The sequence below is a fragment of the Crotalus tigris genome, unplaced genomic scaffold (genome assembly GCF_016545835.1).
Source record: "Crotalus tigris isolate CLP2741 ecotype Arizona unplaced genomic scaffold, ASM1654583v1 scf7180000017774.6281472, whole genome shotgun sequence".
Taxonomy (NCBI): Eukaryota; Metazoa; Chordata; class Lepidosauria; order Squamata; family Viperidae; genus Crotalus; species Crotalus tigris.
The window spans coordinates 1,899,380-1,918,491 of NW_024096625.1; the positions used below are offsets into that span (position 1 = coordinate 1,899,380).

A 19,112-nucleotide genomic window follows, 5' to 3' on the forward strand; every position below is an offset into this window, starting at 1 on the left:
AGCCTTGTTTGGCGACCCCGTGAAATGGTCGTTCGACCTCAAATGGAGTCATGACCCACAGGTTGAGAACCGCTGCTCTAATTAGTCCAACCAAATGGTACTAAATTGGAGCCACTGCCATATTTGGCCTCTTATTCAGGAAATAAGCAACAGACCTATTCTAAGGACCTTGCCATAAAGATAGGCAGAACCCAGCTAGATTATATAGCAATTTTGCATTTAAAACACAAAACAAGTATTTTTTTTAAAACTGTATATTAAAAAAAAAAGAAGAAGCATGGAATTCTTTCCCACGTATGAAAAAACAAATACAAATACAGCTTTCTGAGGAAAAGAGCAATGTAGTACACTGATGGACAGAATCCCTGAATATACAAAGCACCGTTCGTGCTGAGATCAAACCACTTCATCTGACTCCAGTCCATGTTCTTCATACAGTGCATCCAAGATTTTGAGCTGCTTTTCCATGGCTGGTAGATAAATATTAAGGTCCCGCTGCATTCCATGATAAAAAGCTTCTTCTTGATTTTCACATTCTGCAAGCGACAATGCAGCCACAAAGCCTTGATAGTTGGGAGATGCTCTAAGAGCTAGCTGCAAGGAAAAGGGGGAAAAAGGAAGTCAAGCATGGTCTCTTCTAATTTATACTTTATCATTTGCACTGGATGATAATGATAAATAGAAAGAAAAATTACTTTAGGTCTATATAACTAAGGTAAATTATTTAAGAGCGGTATCAGATCTACACAGAAGTCAACACTCCCAGGGCCACACATAGACCCACATGCTTTCAATTAGCTTGAGTATCTGGAATGCCTTCTAAAGCCTGTTACCAAATGATACTGTTTAAAGTAACAGATGGATGCAATTATTAAATACACAGGAAAGAGTGTGTATATAGCAATCTATTACCCATCCAATTATTTTGTAAGGAGAAAAGATTGAGGCCATCTCTTTCTTCCAACATTGCTTTTCAGGTTCTAGGTTTTAGTTTTTGCTGGCTGGGACAATCAGACTTATATCATATACAGCTCAAAGTTACCCAATTAGGAAAATCTGTCATACAATGATTTACTTGCAGCTCCATCACCAGAAGTTCAAGAACTGAGAGATGTAGTTAAATCTTAGCTTAAATACATGCAAATATTTTGCAGTGTCTATTTGAGTCTTATACTGTTTTTCTTCTGACATCAGCTTTTCAACACAGAGAGGTCTCTACAATGGCAACACAGTGGTTTACCTAACAAGGTAACATTTTAAAGCATGCTTTGGACTCATTGATTCTCTTGCGATGCTTCTTAAAATGCATAAGCCAAAGCCAAATGTATTTCTAGTTTCCCTGAATCTTCATTCTCCCCAGACCAGAAGGTCCATTACAATTGTATTCATAAAAAACAGCAAGAGAGCTGTCAGTCTGATAATCCAGAAGTACCCCTGAACAGAAGAAAGGCAGCCCAACCCAGAGCACCCTCCAGACATCTAGGGATTTCTGGGCTCACTGGTGAAGTGGAAATATCAGCCATAGCAGCAAACAGCATAGCATTTGGGAGCTAGAACAATGATTCCAGTTTTGCATCACTATTTCAAAGAACAACTTCATTCCTAGCAAGTTCTTGAGCAACCTGGAGATTGCAAGATGATGTATTATTGCTCCTTCCACATGTGATGCAATTTATTTTACAGGCAAAAAATAAAAAAGACAGACTGCTTACATTTTAATTTTAAAGTCCACGGTTGTAATATGCATGACCATTCATGAGTTTGATATAACCTTTTGACTAATGTGTAAAAACCTATTTCTACTACTCCTGCTATTACTTCTATCACAAAATTATGTTCATATTTAACAGAATAACAGAGTTGGAAGGGACCTTGTAGGTCTTCCAGTCCAACCCCCTCCCCCCTCTGCTCAAGCAGGAGATCCTCTATCATTTCAGATAAATGGTTGCCTTATCTCATCTTAAAAACCTTCAATGTTGGGGCACTCACAACTTCTGGAGTCAAGTTGTCCTAACTGCCAGGAAATTTCTCCTTTCTTCTAGGTTGGGTCCCTTGATTAATTTCCATCGTTTCTTATTCTGCCTTCAGGTAGTTTGGAGAATAGGTTGACCCCTTGTTCTTTGTGGCAGCCCTTTAGATATTGGTACACTGCTATCCTATCACTCCTAGTCCTTCTCTTCATTAGATATACCTAATTCCTGAAACCATTCTTCCTATGTTTTAGCCTCCAATCCCCTAATCATCTTTTTGCTCTTCTGTGCACTCTTTCTATATCATGCAACCAAAACTTTTTATATTATGTGACCAAAACTGGATGCAGTATTCCAAGGGTGGTCTTGTATTCCATCCCTCTGTTTTTGATAGCTGCAACACACTGCTGGCTCATATTGAAGTGATTGTCCACTAGGACTCCCAAATCCCTCTTGTAGCTTACACTATTGAGCCAGGTGCCACCTGAACATTTAATTTTTCTTGCCTAAATGTAGAACCTTAATTTTCTCAACATTTTGTAAAATAAGGCCCTGCGTGCAGCCCTGTTGAGATCCTTCTGTACCTTGAGCCTATCTTCCGGAGTATTGATTAATCCTGCCAGCTTGCTGTCGTCTGCAAATTTGATAAGTTCACCTTCTATCCTCACATCTAAATCATTTATGTGATACTGAATCACAACCACAAGATATTTGTCACAATTAAATCATGATCTAATCTCGGAGACCACTTAGGGGCATTTGGATGGGGTGACCATGTGCCTATTCAGTTTCTTTTAAAAAGTAGCCCTTCAGCTCTGATTTTAAATAGAAGAAAAGATTTTAAATGAAATAACGGTGCATTCATATGAATTTAAATCTTTTTTTTTAAATGGATCCATTCAGTTTATTCTGACATATCATTATTTGGATCAAAGCTTTAACCTCCAAAGCAGTGTTCACCAACTTTGTCAGCTTTAAGAAATGTGGGAATTGAAGTCCACACATCTTACAGTTGGTAAGGTTGAGAAGCACTGTCCCAAAGACTGCATGTTTCGGCTCGAAGAACATTTCATGGATACCAAAAGATTTGGAATAGATCCTCCAGCACTGAGGATGGGACAAGATGCAGCTGTAGATGTTCTTCCCATGAAACCTTGCATTCAACATCAGACCTCTCGATTAGGTTGACCTATACTTGGGGTAATCAATATTTTCTTGACTAGAATCAATACAGGAGAAAAAAGGGCAACTACTGATGTGTCGAAGGAAATATTTCCTGCTTGTCCAGCAGGATCAAATATTTCAAAGCAGTGGATCATCTTACTGTAACTCTTTGGGAAAGTAGTGAGGACTTACCGCAAAAACACCTCGAACAACCCAGCCATGATACTGTCGTAATGTTTTGCCATAAGCTTTGTCTGCAAAAAGAAAGGAAATCAGTTGTGTGATGCTGAATTCAGATCAGAAGCAGACCAAAAAAGAAACAGAGGTTTCTTATTCATGCAAAATCTTTCTAACCACAATATTTTTTCTAACACTAAAATTGGGTTTCCTTTTCACTTTAAGCTTTGTTTTTTTTTTACTAAGTATATGTAATCTAAACAAAGGCAATGATTGGACAGGTTTATTTGCTTTTCTTTCTCACATTTGTAAAAATTCACAAAATATTCCATACTTACTCAGTGCTGTCTGGATGTTTTTCTCTCCATTCTTTAGTTCTGTCAAGAATTCCTTCAAAAATTTTAAGCCTCTGTTTATAACAAACAAGGAGTATTACTTCTCTAAAAATATTCCATTCATTTTTGCAAAGGAAGACAAAGACAGGACTGTGATTTGCAGTCTCTGTGACTTAAGTTTTAAGATGCCGTTTCAAAGCTTTTTGTATACCAACAGGAAGATGCCCAACATGCCTCTCAGCTCTGTGGATCCACATCTATGAATTCTGTACATATCAATTACTACTATTTCTAAAAGCAAGTTCTGATTTTTAAATTACAAATATTTTAAAATCAAATACAATTTCAAACAAATGAAAACACACCTTCCTGGAAAAAAAAATATCCTAAAGAACAAACATTTCATTCCATTCGCACAAATCAGTTCTTGTAAAGGCAAGGACATTTTTCCAGGTATTTCAAGGGTATAAGAAAACAATGACAAAATTATTATTTTGGCTTTTTAAATTCATCAAATTAAATTGGCTGAGGATTTTTTCTTATTTTTATAATGTTTCTAAAACTATCTTGAATGTTTGCAAAAAGCAAATCTCTTTCTAGAATGTAAGCACTGGTTTTGAAAATGTTAAGCATAAAGGCCACTATGATGGCGAAAAGTTGCTAACAAGTCCAACATACATATTCAATGTCTATATATTGTTTTATGCATGTTGTTATCAAATACCAGCAATAACCTTTGACACCTATGTGTATTTAATAAGATAAGACTAACACATTGTCCTGTAAAATTTCTTCACAATTCTGCTGACAAGTGAAGCGGCATTGAAACTTTACAAATCAAATCATCTTCTTGAATATTTGGATATAACAGTGAGAAATAGATATAAAATCTAAGGAGGTAACATCAAGGCTTAAGTCTATAGCTGAATCTGAAAATTTGTAGTCTGCTTTTAATTAGAAAAGATTTTCATAGCTCCTATCTCTTCTCTATAATATGGAGAATGTTTTCCTAACATTCTTGTTTTATAACATTCCCAATAACTGACTAGTCTATAACTTACACCCAAAGACTGATCATGATGCACAAGACCACATATTTTTAGTGTTTATAAACACAAGTGATATCTTGATCCTATTTGTTTTGCATATGATCTGAGATGTAATGTGACCCAAATGCAACTGTTTTCTTAAAAAGTAAACATTATTTACAGATTTTAGAGCAAAGGCAAGTCCCTACTATTGGTTCACCATGAAAGTCATCTCAGTCACACACACACACACACACACACACACACACCAGATCAGAAAACTGACCTTTTAAGCCAGAGGAGAGCCTGTGTAGCAGAGTGTCGAATTTGGGCCACTTCGGTGCTCAACTCATGAAGGACAATTTTTTGAAGACTACAGAAATCCTCTTTGTTGGTGATATATTTCTGATTTATTTTCTGAAAGGAGCAGAGATGTCAAAAATACATTTTAGACTTTTTAGCAAACAAAGAAAAAACACTTAAAAATATAAACATGCTGGTATCCAACATTTTTACTTAATTTAATGTTGGGACTGAGAGTCACAGTATTTGGATTTAAAGCAGGCAAAGGTGCATTGAATTCGGTGTGAAAACAGCCACTATTGTTATGCCATGTAAGATAGAAAGCATTTTTGCCAAGTTCCAATCCAAATACTGCATGCCTCTAGACCAGTAATTGCAAAACTAGTCTTTAAAACTCTAAATATGCATTCTGGCTGGAGGTTCTTCCAAGACTGGTGTTTCTCCTTCTCTGAAAAGCCTTGGGCTATTTCTGCATCTAGCTCTCTTTTAAAAAAGCTAAATAACAATGAGAAGATTAGAAATTAAGTCCTAAAAAGGGAGAAACAGATAACAGAATATAGAGGACAGGTAATAGAAGAGCTTTCTCCAGGTAACAATTATCCTCGCAAGTCTCCATTTTTGGACTTTGAGAACTTTCAGAGTTAAGTATCCGGTTTTCCATTCAGATGAAACACTTCTGCAGCAATTTCCTCTGGAACTGCAGGCCAAGGTGGCTTTTCACTGTCAAGAACTCCATTTTTATCAAGATTTCCACTGCTTTTTAGAAACTAAGGTGTTGGTATCATCACTCCTTCCCTATCCTATAGCACCTGGCTTCCTTTAAAAAAAAAAAAAAGTCTTTTGTTGCCACAAAAAGTTAGTGGTGCATGGAAAAGAACTGGGACGGGACCAGGCCATTCGCTGCCCTGATTTGGGTTCTCCCACTGGCCTGCTAAAACAAGCAGTTTTACGGACCTGACGTGACAGTGTGAGAAAGCTGCTTTGCAACAGAGTGCCAAAGACAGCAGCCCAGAAAGGCTCTCTTAAATGTAGTTCTCTTGAGTGTAGCTCTCTTGAAATACATGAAGGTACATCATCAACTACATAAAATAAAGTATCGCTTATTTTATATGTCTAGGCATTTAAAACATGAAACTCAGTTTGGTATAATGGCTAAGGCATCAGATTAGAAACTGGGAGACCGAGAATTGCAATCCTGCCTTGGGCATGAAGGACTAGTCATTTTATCTGAGCCCTAGGAAGGAGGCAATGGTAAAGCACTTGTGAAAAACTCTGAAAGAAAGCTGCAGTCCAGGCAGTCTTCAAGAATCAGACATGATTGAATGGAAAGGGGGGGGGACTAAAACATGGGAGAATAAGCTGAAGTTACAGCAAGGCAGATGCCAGTGAAAATTACAAAAAACCTGCTTAATTCTAAGAGCAGTTTGATCCCTGAACTTAGTACCTGGGAGGTGGTAAGATCTTAGATATATTGACATATCTTGGCCAGATTTATTTTATTTTCAGCTCGAGTACATGATCATCTAAATCAGGGGTAGTCAACCTTGGCTCTTTTATGACTCGTGGACTTCAACTCCCAGAATACCTGAGCCATTAAGCTGGCTCAGGTATTCTGGAAATTGAAGTCCACGAGTCATAAAAGAGCCAAGGTTGACTACCCCTGATCTAAATGGTTCCTTTCAGTTCTACAATGCTAAGATAGTTATATTAATGGCCACCGAATGTTAAACTGAATCTATTACCTTTATATTTCCTTCAAAATCCATTTTAACAGGGGCAAAGACTGTGGGTCCAAGTTTGTCTAGAAAAAAGAAAACATTGTCTTTTTCAAAAGTTTGGTTCCCTCAATGCCCTCTTTAACTGCCACCTACAAAATTCTGATTTAGCACAAAAGAGCAGGAAGGATACCATCCGTGGCCTACATCTGATATTGCACAAGGGGGATTCTGCCTGTGTATCAGAATTTCTCTTCTCCCTCTTACTCTACGAGAACAGTGGAGGAAGAATTATTTTTGTTGTCAGATATTGTCTCCCCATGAGTGGCCTGGTGGCCTAGTGGTGAAGATGATTGCCTCCCACTCGGAAGGTTGAGAGTCCAGTCCTAGGCAGCAACAGATGTTTCTCTATCAGGGCATATAGAGAAAATATCTACTGCAAACTCTGTGTAAGCATCATTAAGGGCATCCAGCTAGTAAACACTTGCCTCCATTCAATCACCCCAACTCCACCGTGATAAAAGGGATTACAGGATTATAAAAAGAAAAAAAGAACTGTCTCCCAAACAGAGAGACACTATGGAATATATCTCAATTTTCTAATAACATAAATCTGGCATACTTCTTCTTTCCAAAAGTCTACATGACATCATTGTTCTTAATTCTCTGCTCTCATTCTTTTTAAGAACAGGACAAAATTATTATTATTAATAAAAAGAAACTCCTTCCACCCCAAATGATGCCAAAGCTGCAAACTATTTGCAAAGCATCTAGGTTGGATACAAAGCATTGATCCCAGGTTCAGGCATAATTTTTGAGAAAAGTATAGCTAACCCTCATTTAATGACAAGAATTGGAACAAGAATTTAAATCATAAAATGCAGCATCACATGATCATATCCTTAGCGATGTATTCTAGTACTGGTTGCTGTTAAGTATGTTGTCATGTGTGATCACCATTTGTGACTTTCTGCTGGCTTCCCCACTGACTTTGCTTGTCAGAAACTGGCAAAGAAGATCGCAAATGGTGACTGTGGGATGGAAAGTTGTCATAATTGCAAACTGGGCACCAAAGGTCCAGATCATGATCATGTATCTGTGGAGACCCTGCAACCACTATAAGTGTGAAAAATGGTTGTAAGTACCATTCGCTCAGTGCCGTCATAAGTTTGAATAGTTACTGAATAAAAAATTGCCATTAAGTGAGGACTATCTGTAATTATAAAAACAGAAATCTATCTCAAATCCTAAAAAAAGACAGTTTAAAAGCCATCAGTCACATTTACGTTCAGCAAAGCCTAGTGAATTGGCTTATGGTCTTTACAAGATATTTTTAAGTCTTTCGTAATAAATATCCTAAGCATCTCACTAGCCTTCCCCTCCGGCAGCTGAGGGGAAACATCTTCATAATAATCACACTTAGTCTTTTCAGGCTTTGCAGACTTCCCAGAGCAAAATGGCTTTAGAAATTCCATGGCCACTACACGCATTTAGAGCCACTACACACATTTGGAGCTCAAGCCCGATGGAACAATATTTTTATAAGATTTGTCCCTATGCAAATAGTTCTTACTTGATGACTGATCACTTACAAACTGTTCAAAGTTAGGACGGATCCCCCCCAAAATTTCATGACTTGATTCTGTAGTTTCAATGATTGTATCCTCTGACACCACAGCCGCATGACCTCATTTCATGTACTTGACAACCAGCTCACCTTCTTGACTGGACTCAGTGTTTTGAGGTCATGTGACTGTAATTTATAATGGCTTCTGTTTATTTCTGGCCTTTCTAGGTCATTTCCAGCTGAAAATGCCTATAGGAATGTTGATTTACTTATTCATTATTCTTAGGATGTCTTCTTTCCAGCAATAACCCTTAACAACTATGGGCTATTATTGGTTAATTATGGGTTATTGCCACCAATGACCCATAACAACTTCTCAAATCATTCTCTATCTTCCTATCTCTCATAAAAAAGATGTACTTACTTTACTGAATTATTCTAGAAAAGCCTAAGGCAACAAGCAAATACTGAGGATAACTAAGGACCACCTATTTACAAATTGTAGACTCTATTCTATGACCCAGCATAGAACAACCAAAGCAGCCAAACAGAGATAGTCATATAAAATAAATGTTATGGAGAAAACCAGCAATCATGCTTACCCAAGACTGGAATTATTTCATAACAGGAATTCAGAAATTCTTCTGTTGGTATTCCTCCATCTTCAAAAAGCTTGATATCACTAAATCTTTGGAAAAGAATGCAAACAGAACATGAAGAATTGCCAGATGAACCCAGCGATAGCAATAAAAATAATTCCACCCTGAATCCTATTTCTTTTTTTTATTATTGAAAATTTATAAGGTTTTACAATACAAAAACAAAACAGTTTTCCCCATCCCTCCCCAACCCTCCCCTTCCCTCCCCCGACTATCCCAGAGCTGGATATAGGCTTAATTAGAATTTCTTCAAAAAATCTTAAGAAAAGTATAAAATATAAATAAATCTAGATACATTACTTAAACAAATTACTAAATAATTAATAACAATATATATGTAAAAAAAAGAAAAACATAAATACCAGAAAAGAAGAAGAAAAAAAAAGAAATACATAAAAAATATGAAAAAAATTAACTTTTCAATATAAGTTATAAAACTATAAACAAATCTAAATACATTACTTAAACAAGTTATAAAATAATTAAAGGTAATATATATATATATATATATATATATATATATATATATATATATATATATATATAAAAAGAAAAATACAAAAGAGGAAAGAAGAAAATAATAATAATAGAAAGAAAAAAAAGGGAAAAAAAGTTTGGCTTTTCAAGAAAATTGGCTTTTCAATATAAATTATTAAAAAGCTAAATAATATTTTTTAATATCCATCTTGTGTTGTATAAAATCTATCCATTTCCTCCATACCACAACATACTTCTCTTGAGATTGATCCTTCAGGAAAACCGAAATCTTTGCCATTTCCGCCAGATAAGAAACTTTAAAAAGTCACTCTTGCAAGGTAGGCAGAGATTCCTTCTTCCAACATTGTGCTACTAACAACCTTGCAGCTGTGATTAAATTTAACATCAATGTGATATCTTTAGTATCACAATCTGTAACAACACCCAGAATCCTATTTCAAAACCTTCTGCAGGTAGTCTTTGATTTACAAATGTAATCATGATTGGTTACAGTTGTGTTATGGCTGCAGATCAAGGCTTCTATGCGACCGGAAGTAATTTTATGGTCTTTTTCAAGCCAGTATTAAGCAAATGGTGTGAACATTAAACGAACCAGCATTTTCTGCCAAAAACAAGTAAAACCCAAAAATACAAAAATACAAATTATGGTCTTATGACTTTAGAATGCCACAATTGGTCATAAAGCTGCCCTGCCCAATATGCAATCACATGACCGCTGGAGGGGGGTGGTGTAACCATTTGTGATGATTGAGGATGCTTTATGGGCTGCTTTGTTTCTATTGTAACTCTGAACAATCATAAATGACGATTAAGATTTAAGGACCTCCTGTAGTTTATAATATTTATAAAAGTTTACTAGTTTTTCTTCTATCATAAATCATATTAGGCAAGCATGTAACTGGCAAATTCTGTGGAGATTTATGCTGTTCTGGACTGAATTCCATTACTTAAGATTTTGGGGGCAGGCTCCATCCAGGTGGCACATTACCTATAGTTCATAGCACTGAAGAAAGTAGGAAAATCTGAAACGTTTACAGATTCTTCTAAAGGCTCTAAAGGTTTGTTGTCTTGAATGTTCCTTTGTGGCAGCAGCTTGTTTGCTCCATCTTTACTGGGGCTACCTTAGATTTAAAGAAACGAAATCTTTAAATAGTGTGGAGGAGGCTAGTTGTGGAGAATATGACTTCTGGTTAATATCAGAAAGACCAGAATGGATTTAAATCTGATGTATCTGGGTAACAAAGCTGTAGATGCATTATTATTTATTTAGTTAGCAAATCCATAAATATTTTTTCAAGCAATAGGAAAATAAATAACAAATCAAATTTCAGAAGACTCTATATCCTTATTACTCTAATTCGATTCTCCAGTGCCTCTCTATCTTGAACCTTATCCCTTAACATCATAACACAGTGATGGCGAACCTGTTAGAGACTGAGTGCCCAATCTGCAACCCAAAACTCACTTATGCATCATCGAGTGCTGGGTGGGTGTGGCCCATTGGGTGGACGTGGCCCACTGGGTGGGCGTGGCTGCGATGGTAACGGCAGACTGGGTGGGACTAAAAAGTTCAATCAATCAATTCCAACTTTGCAAGATTTTTTTTTCCCGTGAGAAGTTGAAATTGATTGAACTTTTTTTTTTTTTTGCACACGGTGGCGGAGGCCTAAAGCGGAAAGGTTTTATAAAACCCAGCTGAAGGCCTAGGACTGGGGCGACGGCGTGCGTGCCCACAGAGAGGGGTCTGAGTGCCTCCTCTGGCACCCGTGCCATAGGTTCGCCACCACTGTCATAATAGCACAATGACAAACTCCTCACATCTCTCTATTCAAATGTTTGGGTATTATAGAGAGGGAGGTCACATCTCTTCACAAATACATATCCATTCACTCATCTCTCTCTTTCTATATCTTTATTCTTCTGTCTTTCACCCTTCTTTTTCCCCCTTCAGATGTGGCTTTATCAGTCTTTCATGACCTGGCACAAAGGACAGCCACAGAATGAAAAGCACATTGCAAAGTGGTGTATGATATTGTGTTCTAATTGGCCCTCTTCAAGGTTGAGCTCATACATGCGTATTCTGTACCAACTCAGAATTCTGTTATGGCTGCATATGAAATAATTTCTCCCTAGATTCTCCAGAGAACAAATAAGGGCTGTTCCCTGGAGAAGATCTTGCAGACCCCAATATTTTTCTTACCTTTCGTTTCGCTTCTCTTGAGGGGTACAGGAGATGATTTTTCAATAAAAGTTTTTTCAGGAAGGGTAGCATTTTTATAAATAGACCCATTTTCACATTTCTTTAGTTCCATCTTCCTGGGAAGAAAGAAAGGGGGAAAAAAAAGGAAAGCCAGATTAATGCTTGGCATGCATAATGTCCTCACCTCAAATTTTTTTTATATGGACAGAGTTCAAAAGTAAGAGAGACTTCTGGTCATTAAAAAAAGAAAGTTGGAAGGAACTTGTTGTTTGACACCTTGAGAATTTTTAGTAAAATCACCTCATTAAAGTATCATTCTTTGCAATAGCTTCTCCCTGTTATTACAGAAAGATTAGACATTGAGAAATGTTTCAACTAAATGAAGGAAAAATAAGTTGTACCTTTCTGTTACACCGCGGGTAAGTATGGCAGGAAGTTTCAGCTGCAAAGAAAAAAAAAGATTGTCTATGAGCTCAAGCATAGGCAACATTGTTCTGGATTCGGTACTTTACCTTAAGTTCATCAAAATATGGAAAAAATTAAAACATTATATATGAATGCTACAGTACTCCAATTAGTTTAGCCTAATGAGTAAAAAGGAAATAACTAAGCTAAGCAAACCTAAAATTCATGTTAATGCCACACTACGCATAAATAGCAATCTTCAGCTGTGACAAGTAAAGAAGAAAAGAGAAAGGAATCTCATATAAAGTATTAATTCTGGAATATCGACATCTAACAGTCTAGGTTGAGCTTACAACACAAAATATTTGTTGAGAGGCACAGATAAGTCTATTTATGTCATTTTTATCCAATTATTTTATTTTCTAGTTTCAAATACGTTTGGCTTATATTTTTACAATCTGACAATGATGTGACATTGATTTTATAAATATGATTAATTTATCTGCATACTGCTTTAAAGGCTGAGAGATCTATGAAAAAAATGTTCAATGTATTTGAGATCCCAATCTGGCTACTGACTCTAAAGTCTGCTATCACCTTTTCCCAGCCAACTTTCATCATGTCAGTTGGGCAGGTGGAAGTCATTGTATCCTAGTACAGGCAGACTACCTTAATGTAAAAGGCATAAACTAGCAAAAATCACCCCTTTATGAATTACTGCCTTGTCGTGGCGAAGGGGCTTGTGTAACTCAATGAAGCTATAAGCTATGCCGTGCAGGGCCACCCAAGACGGACAGGTCATAGCAGAGAGTTCTGACAAAATGTGATCCCCTGGAGAAGGAAATGGCAAACCACTCCAGTATCTTTGCCATGAAAACCCCATGGACAGTACTAAAAGGAAAAAAGATATGACGCTGGAAGATGAGCCCCTCAGGTCGGAAGGTGTCCAATATGCTACTGGGGAAGAGCAGAGGGCTAGTACTAGTAGCGCCAGAAAGAATGAAGCGACTGGGCCAAAGCCGAAAGGACGCTCAGCTGTCGATATATCTGGTGGTGAAAGGAAAGTCCGATGCTGTAAAGATTTTTTCTCCATAGGAACCTGGAATGTAAGATCCATGAATCAAGGCAAGCTAGACGTAGTCAAAAAGAGATGACAAGACTGAACATCGACATCTTAGGAATCAGCGAACTAAAATGGATAGGAATGGGTGAATTTAACTCAGATGACCATCAGGTATACTACTGTGGGCAAGAATCCCTCAGAAGAAATGGAGTAGCCTTCATAGTCAATAAAAGAATAGGAAAAGCAATACTGGGATACAATCCCCAAAATGACAAAATGATCTCAATTCGAATCCAAGGCAAACCATTCAATATTAATCAGGGGAACAGCTTGCCTCCAGAAGCAGTAAATGCTCCAACACTGGAAGTTTTTAAGAAGAGATTGGACAGCCATTTGTCTGAAATGGGGTAGGGTTTCCTGCCCGAGCAGGGGGTTGGACTAGATGACCTCCAAGGTCCCTTCCAACTTTACTATTATTATTATTATTATTATTATTATTATTATTATTATTATTATTATTACAACAATAATCCAAATCTATGCCCCAACCACTGGTGCTGAAGAGGATGAAATTGACCGGTTCTATGAAGCCCTACAGCACCTTATAGAATTAACACCAAAAAATGATGTCCTTATCATCATGGGGGATTGGAATGCTAAGGTAGGAAGCCAAAAGATAACCGGAATAACAGGCAAGTTTAGCACTGGAGTACAAAATGAAGCAGGGCACAGGATGATAGAATTTTGTCAAGAGAATACAATGGTCATAACAAACACTCTTTTCAACCCAAGAGACGGCTCTACACATGGACATCACCAGACGGTCAACATAAAAATCAGATTGACTATGTGCTTTGCAGCCAAAGATGGAGAAGCTCTATACAGTCAGTAAAAACAAGATCAGGAGCTGACTGTGGCTCAGATCATGAGCTTCTCGTTGCAAAATTTAGGCTTAAATTAAAAAAAGTAGGGAAAAGCACTAGGCCACTCAGGTATGAACTAAATCATATTCCTAATGAATATACAGTAGAGGTGACAAATAGATTTAAGGAATTAGATCTGATAGACAGAGTGCCTGAAGAACTATGGATGGAAGTTCGCAACATTGTACAAGAGGTAGCAACTAAAACCATCCCAAAGAAAAAGAAATGCAAGAAAGCAAAATGGTGTCTGAGGAAGCTTTGCAAATAGCTGAGGAAAGAAGGGAAGCGAAAGGCAAAGGAGAAAGAGAAAGATACACCCAATTGAATGCAGAATTCCAGAGAATAGCTAGAAGAGATAAGAATGCCTTCTTAAATGAACAGTGCAAAGAAATAGAAGAAAACAACAGAATAGGGAGGACCAGAGATCTCTTCAAGAAAATTGGAGATATGAAGGGAACGTTTCATGCAAAGATGGGCATGATAAAGGACCAAAATGGCAGAGACCTAACAGAGGCAGAAGAGATTAAGAAGAGATGGCAAAACTACACAGAAGAACTATACAAGAATGAGCTTAACATCCCAGATAACCACAATGAGATGGTCACTGACCTCGAACCAGACATCCTAGAATGTGAAGTGAAATGGGCCTTAGAAAATCTGAGCAACAACAAAGCTAGTGGAGGTGACAGTATTCCAGCTGAGCTATTCAAAATCTTAAAAGACGATGCAGTAAAAGTGCTACACTCAATTTGCCAGCAAATTTGGAAAACTCAACAGTGGCCACAGGATTGGAAAAGGTCAGTTTACATTCCAATTCCAAAGAAAGGCAATGCCAAAGAATGTTCAAACTATCGCACCATTGCACTCATTTCACATGCTAGTAAAGTTATGCTTAAAATCCTACAAGCTAGACTCCAGCAGTACGTGGATCGAGAACTACCAGAAGTACAGGCAGGATTTCGAAGAGGCAAAGGAACTAGAGATCAAATTGCCAACATACGCTGGATCATGGAGAAAGCTAGGGAGTTCCAGAAAAATATCTACCTTGCTTCATTGACTATGCTAAAGCTTTGATTGTGTGGATCACAACAAATTGTGGCAAGTTCTTAAAGAGATGGGAGTACCAGACCATCTTATTTGTCTCTTGAGAAACCTATATGCGGGTCAAGAAGCAACAGTGAGAACCGGACACGGAACCACTGATTGGTTCAAAATTGGAAAGGAGTCCGGCAAGGCTGTATACTGTCGCCCTGCCTATTTAACTTATATGCAGAGCACATCATGAGAAAGGCAGGGCTAGATGAATCAAAAGTTGGAATTAAGATTGCCGGGAGAAATATCAACAACCTAAGATATGCAGATGATACCACTCTAATGGCAGAAAGTGAAGAGGAACTAAAGAGCCTCTTGATGCGGGTGAAGAAGGAGAGTGCAAAAGTTGGCTTGAAACTCAACATTAAGAAAACCAAAATCATGGCATCCGGCCCTCTCAATTCCTGGCAAATAGATGGGGAAGAAATGGAGGTAGTGACAGATTTTATTTTTCTGGGCTCCAAGATCACCTCAGATGGGGACTGCAGCCAAGAAATTAAAAGACGCTTGCTCCTGGGGAGGAAAGCTAGGCAAATCTAGACAGCATACTAAAAAGCAGAGACATCACCCTGCCAACAAAAGTGCGTATAGTCCAGGCCATGGTTTTCCCAGTTGCAATGTATGGCTGTGAAAGTTGGACCATAAGAAAGGCTGAGCGCCAAAGAATTGAGGCCTTTGAACTATGGTGCTGGAGAAGACTCCTGCGAGTCCCTTGGACTGCAAGGCGTTCAAACCGGTCAGTCCTAGAAGAGATCAACCCCGACTGCTCTTTAGAAGGCCAGATCCTGAAGTTGAAACTCAAATACTTTGGCCACCTAATGAGAAGGAAGGACTCACTGGAGAAGGGCCTAATGCTGGGAAATATTGAGGGCAATAGAAGAAAGGGACGACAGAGAATGAGATGGCTGGATGGAGTCACTGATGCAGTAGGTGTGAACTTAAATGGACTCCAGAAGATGGTAGAGGACAGGAAGACCTGGAGGAACATTGTCCATGGGGTCACGATGGGTCGGACACGACTTCGCAATTAACAACAACAAAAGCAAAAATCACACGATATATTGCAGAAGGAAACAAATCCTGTATTGCACATTTCAGCCCAGTTACAGATAGTCCTTGACTTACAACCACAATGGAGCCCAAAATTTATGTTGCTAAGTGAAAAATCTGTTAAGCGAGGTTTGCCCCATTTTACCACCTTCCTTGCCACATTTGTTAAGTGAATCACTACAGCTGTTAAATTAGTAACACAGTTGTTATGTGAATCTGGTTTCCCCCTTTGACTTTGCTTGTCTGAAGGCCATAAAAGGGGATCACGTGACCCCGGGACACTGCGACCGTCATAAATATGAACCAGTTGTCAAACATCTGAATATAAATCATATGATGATGGGGATGCTGCAATGGTCTGAGTGTGAAAAATGGTCATAAGTCACTTTTTTAGTGCCATGGTAACTTCAAACTGTCACTAAATGAGATGTTGTAAGATGAGGACTAGCTGTGTACAATCCATGAACAACAATGAGCAAAATTCAAAACTTCTGAAATATTGCAGATCACACTCAAAGCAGTATTTGACAAAGCTGCTTGATTATTGTTTTTTTTAATTGTGACACTGAAATGCTGATCTTAAAAAACTTTATGAACAAACCATATTTATAACATCTGTTAAAAATGCTTAGCCTGTTAATAAATTTCTCCCTCATATTTAAAATTTGTTCTTTAATTATTTTTTTCTACAAAAAAGTAGACATAATAAGGCTTTCTTGACAAAAAAAAAATCAGTTCATAAGCTTGTATTGTTCTTTTCCAGAGTATCCACACCAAAAGCCAAAAAGCAGCCTGTTCAATCATATGTGCATTTGGAATTGCTCATTCTGTGAATATCTAAAGAATGGTTGTTATAACAGAAAGTCACCCTTTTGGCAACTGAGACCTATAGTGCTTGTTCGTAACAATGATTTTTTTTGACAGAAAGTTAATGTTTCATGACATATTAGTAGATAATGCTAAAATTTGGAAGGAGTTGTTTAACTTGTTAAACAAATAAATCTCTTTTATTTGTTTTAGGTCTATCTGACGACTTGCCCAGCATTTTGCTTTGATTCTCACTGTAGACTGCCAAAAGATGGTGCCTTTACTGTTCAGTAGATTATGCTGAGCAATGTCATTAATTTGTGGATGCTTTCAAGAGTCACAAAACATGACTCTTGCTGAACTTCTCCTTCTGAGGTTTCAGTGAGATGGTAATAGAATAGAGCTAGAAGGGACCTTGGAGGACTTCTAGTCCAGCCCTCTGCTCAAGCAGGAGAACCTACATCATTTCAAACAAGTGACTGTCTAGTCTCTTCTTAAAGACCTCCAGTGATGGAGCACCCACAATTTCTGAAGGCAAGCTGTTCCATTGGTTAATTGTCCTCACTGTCAGGAAGTTTCTCCTTAATTCTAGTTTGCTTCTCTCTTTGTTCAGTTTCCAACCACTGTTCCTTGTCCTGCCCTCTTTGGAGAATAATGTGACGCCTTGTCTTTGTGGCAGCCCCTCAAATACTGGAATATTGCTATCATGTCACCCCTGTTTCTTATTTTCTTTAGACTAGCCAAAACCAAGTCCTGCAACCGTTCTTTGTATGTTTTAGTCTCCAGGCCTTTGATCATCTTAATTGCTCTTCTCTGAATTTTTTCTAAACTCTCAATATCTTTTTTGTGATACGGTGAACAAAATTGGCTGCAGTATTCCAAGTGTGGCCAAAAAGAGCAAACCATATTGGGAAACATATGCAAACACAAGTTGCCAATTCATAAACTAATTTGTAGCATCTGAGATTGTATTAACTTACCTTGTTTAATTTGCGAATAACTGAATATGAAGTTTCTCCTGGAGTATGTTGCAGCAATTCAGAAGAAAAGGAAGCATTTGCAATCTGCATACATTCTTCAAGAGTCTTCAAGAATGTGGCACAGCTGGAGTTCAATAGTACTCCCATATTAATTCCATGCTGCAAAATTTGGAAATTTTCAAGCATTACCCAGTTTTTTTGCTTCCCAACCTACCATCAACATTATCCCAAATGCAAATCTTCAATATGAGAATTCACTTTTTCCAACTAAGATGACATATCTGCACTAAATATTTATTTATATAGCAAATTACTTAACTATTTTTATTGGTAAATTCCAGGGTAGTTTGTACTTAAATAGAGGTACAGCAATGGAAGCTGCAATTTTTTAAAAGCTAGAGTAGATTTTTTTTTAGTCTTTTCCTAAAAATTTGGAATATAGATGCTGTCTAGAAATAACTATTCCACTGAAATAAGTGTAGCTGATGTGGAGTACATGAAATTTCAAAATAGAGCAATAATAAAACCTATTATTGATTTTAATTTTAAAAATGCCTAGAGAAAAAAAGTATTTTCTCTTCCAGCCAAAACTTAACGACGAGCAGATCTTCTTAGGGAGTATATTCCATACTGGGATGTGACAGCAAAGAAGTTTTTTTGTTGACATATGTGGGGGGTGTACAAAGATGAAGACCTTAAACATTTTTCATGGCTCTACCAAAAGGACCCCAACTCTCTTATTTGTCAGGTTTCCTGATACTAAAGTGCCCAGGCTGATTTCTGATACTGAACTGGGCATTCAAGGTTCATTAAAAGCAAGAAGAATGATTCAGACTGTACAGCAGACTGCCAGGACACACAATGGTTTTTTTTTTTTTTTTACGAAGACCTTATTATCCAGGTAGGAAAACTCAGAAGCTTCTGCATCTTGAAAAGTGCTGCCAGTCTGAATTGCCAGGATGTCTCTTGCCTATTTGCCTTTCCATTTAAAAGTGAGTGATAGGGCAGGGCAACCCCCCTCTTATCAAATATATTGCTTGAATTAGAGGAATATACACAAATAAGCATGATAAAGGAACAAAACATGATAAAGGACCAAAATGGCAGGGACCTAATAGAGGCAGAAGAGATTAAGAAGAGATGGCAAAACTACACAGAAGAACTATACAAGAATGA

General features: G+C 37.6%; 1 protein-coding gene across 3 annotated transcripts in view; it reads right to left on the reverse strand.

Moving 5' to 3' along the window:
* Positions 1–238: 238 nt before the first annotated feature.
* The window catches only part of PLEKHA8 (pleckstrin homology domain containing A8), a 31,878-nt gene continuing 13,004 nt past the window's right edge, over positions 239–19,112 (reverse strand). For all 3 annotated transcript variants that reach the window (XM_039341967.1, XM_039341965.1, XM_039341966.1), the window contains 10 exons: positions 17,937–18,095; positions 12,018–12,058; positions 11,617–11,732; positions 10,405–10,537; positions 8,862–8,947; positions 6,720–6,778; positions 4,961–5,091; positions 3,650–3,720; positions 3,327–3,388; positions 239–594 (listed from right to left, as the gene is read on the reverse strand). In XM_039341967.1, the coding sequence (XP_039197901.1) occupies positions 397–594; positions 3,327–3,388; positions 3,650–3,720; positions 4,961–5,091; positions 6,720–6,778; positions 8,862–8,947; positions 10,405–10,537; positions 11,617–11,732; positions 12,018–12,058; positions 17,937–18,095 (1,056 nt within the window). In that variant the 3' untranslated portion in view covers positions 239–396. The remainder of the gene's footprint in view (positions 595–3,326; positions 3,389–3,649; positions 3,721–4,960; positions 5,092–6,719; positions 6,779–8,861; positions 8,948–10,404; positions 10,538–11,616; positions 11,733–12,017; positions 12,059–17,936; positions 18,096–19,112) is intronic.